The sequence below is a fragment of the Erythrolamprus reginae genome, chromosome 2, assembly GCF_031021105.1.
Source record: "Erythrolamprus reginae isolate rEryReg1 chromosome 2, rEryReg1.hap1, whole genome shotgun sequence".
Taxonomy (NCBI): domain Eukaryota; kingdom Metazoa; phylum Chordata; class Lepidosauria; order Squamata; family Dipsadidae; genus Erythrolamprus; species Erythrolamprus reginae.
Genome location: NC_091951.1, coordinates 25289937 through 25294680, shown reverse-complemented (window position 1 = coordinate 25294680; position 4744 = coordinate 25289937). Strand labels below are relative to the sequence as shown.

Genomic DNA, 4744 nt, shown 5'->3' with positions numbered 1-4744 from the left:
TGTATTCCAAATTACATCAATAGTTTTCTAAATCTATTTCAACATTAACTGAATTTAAAAATTATACATATTTCATATAAAGAGCCAATCTTATAAAGAGCATCAAAACTTGATTCAATCCAACATATACCAATTTAATCTAAATTTATTAATTTATAAAACACCTCTTGACATAATTATGTTGATTGATTATACATACTTATCTACACTAATTTATTTATTAGATTTCTATGCCGCCCTTCTTGAAGCGACTCAAGGTGGCGTACAACATGGTGAATATAACAATATGTATGAGAAATCTAATTATTTTAAAAACTAATCTAATTATTTAAAATATATATACAAAATTAATAAAAATCTAAAACCCCTTATGCAGTCATCTACATTTATCCAATTCAATTTAATACTAGCCAGGGACAATCTCGTGGCTCACAGTTCCCATGCCTTCTGCCAGAAGATCTTTAGAGCTATATGAAAGACCAGGTGAGAGGGAGTGGTACCTATCTACGGGGGGGAGTTCATTCCAGAGGGCCGGGGCCGCCACAGAGATGGCTCTTCCCCTAGGCCCTGCTAGATGACATTGTTTGGCTGACGGGACCTGAAAAAGACAATTCTGTGTACCTAGCCGGCCGATGGGATGCATGAGGCAGAAGACTCATGCATCCCAGGTAAATAGTCTGGTCCTGAGCCATGTAGGGTTTTATAGGTCATAACCAGCGCTTTGAATTGTGCCCGGAGACCAATTGGCAACCGATGTAGCTCATGGAGTGTTGTTGAAATGTGGGCAAATCTTGGGAGCCCCACAATAGCTCGCGTGGCTTCATGTTGCACTATTTGCAGTCTCTGAACACTCTCCAAACACTCTTCAGTCTTGCAGAGAGCATTGCAGTAATCGAATAAGGCCGTGAGTGATTGTGAGAAGAGACTCCCTGTCCAAATAGGGCTGCAACTAATATTGTTGACACAATTGTAATAGCACAATTATTCTAATTCTAGGAAGGAAAAGAGAACTCTTATCAATCATTCATTCTGTTTTGAACTCTCCCAAATTCCATTTCTTATCTATTTTCCCTTTCCCTCCTCTTCTCTTAACTTATTCTTTTTTGTTCTATTGTAGCCATATGAACAACTCCTTTTCTTCCAAAATGTTTTCCTTCCTTTTATGTAAGATGCTGGTGTGAATCTATTCTTAGTTTTTCCTAATATCTTCTCCCTATTACCCCTCTTATTTTTAAATTGCTTCTACTGGAAACAATTATCCCCTATTCCTCTTTTCATGTCACTGTAAATCCCAGCGCAATCATCTGTTCATTATTTTCAATTTTCTTTTCATTTTTCTTTTCACTATAAATCCCAACGTTATCAGTCTGTTCTTTCTTTTCTGTTTCCTTTTCATTCTTTGTTTTCTATTTCTTTAATTTCCTTTTTCCTCATCATGTATTCTGTATAATCTTTATTTGCCAACTTCATTTCTACTTACTTTTCACCAGAGGTTTCCAGGAGAGAATTTTTAATCTTTTCATAAGTTTTTAAAAACATCTCTGCTCTATCATGAGATGGGAATTATGACTAAAAAATTCACCACAATCAGGACATTCACACTCTCCTGTGTGACTCCTCTGGTGTTGCACCAGAACTATGACTAAAACTTTTCACAGTCAGGACAATCAAAGGGTTTCTCTCCTGTGTGAATCCTCTGGTGTCTCACCAGGCTGGAATTATCACTAAAACGTTTCCCACAATCAGGACATTCAAAGGGTTTCTCTCCTGTGTGAGTCCTCTGGTGATTCACCAGGCTGGAATTATGACTAAAACTTTTCCCACAATCAGGACATTCAAAGGGTTTCTCTCCTGTGTGAGTCCTCTGGTGGGTCACAAGTGTGGAATTCTGACTAAAGCTTTTCCCACAGTCAGGACATTTAAAGGGTTTCTCTCCTGTGTGAGTCCGCTGATGTTTCACCAGGCTGGAATTGTGACTAAAACCTTTTCCACAGTCAGGACATTCTAAGGGGTAAACCCCTGTGTGGGTCCTCTGGTGTTGCTGCAGGAGGGAATTCTGACTGAAACGTTTCCCACAGACAGGACATTCAAAGGGTTTCTCTCCTGTGTGAGCCCACTGGTGTTTCACCAGGCTGGAATTATGACTAAAACCTTTTCCACAGTCAGGACATTCTAAGGGGTAAACCCCTGTGTGGGTCCTCTGGTGTTGCTGCAGGAGGGAATTCTGACTGAAACGTTTCCCACAGACAGGACATTCAAAGGGTTTCTCTCCTGTGTGAGTCCTCTGGTGTTTCACCAGGCTGGAATTCAGACTAAAACGTTTCCCACAGACAGGACATTCATAGGGTTTCACTCCTGTGTGAGTCCTCTGGTGTTGCACCAGGTTGGAACTATCACTAAAACGTTTCCCACAGTCAGGACATTCAAAGGGTTTCCCTCCTGTGTGAGTCCTCTGGTGTCTCACTAGGGTGGAATTATCAATAAAACCTTTCCCACAGTCAGGACATTCATAGGGTTTCTCTCCTGTGTGAGTCCGCTGATGTTTCACCAGGCTGGAATTGTGACTAAAACCTTTTCCACAGACAGGACATTCATAGGGTTTCTCTCCTGTGTGAGTCCTCTGGTGTTTCACCAGGCTGGAATTCTGATTAAAATCTTTCCCACAGACAGGACATTCATAGGGTTTCACTCCTGTGTGAGTCCTCAGGTGTTGCACCAGGGTGGAACTATCACTAAAACGTTTCCCACAGTCAGGACATTCATAGGGTTTCACTCCTGTGTGAGTCCTCAGGTGTTGCACCAGGTTGGAACTATTACTAAAACATTTCCCACAGTCAAGACATTCATAGGGTTTCTCTCCTGTGTGAGTCCTCTGGTGTTTCACCAGGGTGGAATTATGACTAAAACATTTTCCACAGTCATGACATTCAAAGGGTTTCTCTCCTGTGTGAGTCCTCTTGTGTTTCTCCAGGGTGGAATTATGACTAAAACCTTTTCCACAGTCAGGACATTCTAAGGGGTAAACACCTGTGTGGGTCCTCTGGTGTTGCACCAAGATGGAATTCTGAGTAAAACGTTCCCCACAGTCAGGACATTCAAAAGGTTTCTCTCCTGTGTGAGTCTTCTGGTGTTTCACCAGGTCAGACCGCTGACAAAATCTTTTCCCGCAGTCAGGACATTCAAAGGGTTTCTCTCCTGTGTGAGTCCTCTTGTGTTTCTCCAGGGTGGAATTATGACTAAAACCTTTTCCACAGTCAGGACATTCTAAGGGGTAAACCCCTGTGTGGGTCCTCTGGTGTTGCTGCAGGAGGGAATTCTGACTGAAACATTTCCCACAGACAGGACATTCAAAGGGTTTCCCTCCTGTGTGAGTCCTCTGGTGTCTCACAAGGGTGGAATTATCAATAAAACCTTTCCCACAGTCAGGACATTTATAGGGTTTCTCTCCTGTGTGAGTCCTCTGGTGTGTCACCAGGTAGGAATTCTGACTAAAACCTTTCCCACAGACAGGACATTCATAGGGTTTCACTCCTGTGTGAGTCCTCTGGTGTTGCACCAGGTTGGAATTATCAATAAAACCTTTTCCACAGTCAGGACAATCAAAGGGTTTCTCTCCTGTGTGAATCCTCTGGTGTCTCACCAGGTTGAAATTATCACTAAAACTTTTCCCACAGTCAGGACACTCAAAGGGTTTCTCTCCTGTATGAGTCCTTTGGTGTTTCACCAGGCTGGAACTCTGACTAAAACTTTTTCCACACTCAGGACATTCAAATGGTTTCCCTCCTGTGTGAGTCATCTGGTGTCTCACGAGGGTGGAATTATGACTAAACGTTTTCTCAGAGTCAGGACATTCAAAGGGTTTCTCTCCTGTGTGAATACTCTGGTGTTTCATAACTGATATTTACCCAGTTAGCACATTCAAATGTTTCAAATGGGAGCTTCACCAGACTGGCATTCTCTCTTTGAAAACTTTCTCACAGAAAGGATGTTCAAATTGTGTTATTCCTGTATGTGCGTCCTTTAGTGTCTCATAACTTGAAAATTTCTAATGAAGAATTGACACAATCTGCAGAGTCTTATGTTTTCTCCCTCATGTCTTGTGGTGCACCACCCTCTTGCAATGCTCACTAAAGCACTTAGCACCTTGAGAGCACATTTGTAGCTTCCCTCTTGTGTGGTTGCTTCCAGGAATCACAAGGGAGCTGTTCTGACCAGTTTTTGCTACATTGAGACAGTGTGTACAGCTTTTCTCCTGTCTAGCTTTCCTTGAGGTCTGCATAATCTGCTTATTCAGGCTTGAAATCTTTCTTGATTTTCTCTCTCTCGTCTAACAGCTGCTGGAGGTGGAGGAGAAATGCCTGGTTTTCTGAAGGAAATGGAAACATTGTGAAAGAGATTTTCTTCCTTTTTCAACATTGCTTCTTATTTACAATTGTTGAGTGGTCTTGCCATCATCTTTGTCTGTAAGATTAAAAGTAGAAGTTTAATTGTTTATAAAATAGTTAGAGATGATGTAAAAAAAGGAAATATACATATATTACAATGAAAATACAAGCATGCCCCAATACTAATCACTTGCATTTTTTATGATCATAGAAGACTAACAAGATTCATGTTCAAATATCCATTCAAATTCAGTTGTTGAATTGAATCAATCAAGTATTCCTAGGAATGCAAAGGATTATCATCAAATACATCTTGAAGTGCTGGGAATTATATAATTGTAAATACCGCGTTTCCCTGA

The 4744-nt window shown here is 41.0% G+C and overlaps 1 protein-coding gene across 1 annotated transcript; it reads right to left on the bottom strand.

Moving 5' to 3' along the window:
- Positions 1-1158: 1158 nt before the first annotated feature.
- LOC139158338 (zinc finger protein 850-like) lies at positions 1159-4455 on the bottom strand. The gene has a single exon (XM_070735640.1). The coding sequence runs from the start codon at positions 3890-3892 to the stop codon at positions 1643-1645; it is 2250 nt and encodes a 749-aa protein (XP_070591741.1). The 5' UTR covers positions 3893-4455; the 3' UTR covers positions 1159-1642.
- Between the last annotated feature and the right edge of the window lie 289 nt (positions 4456-4744).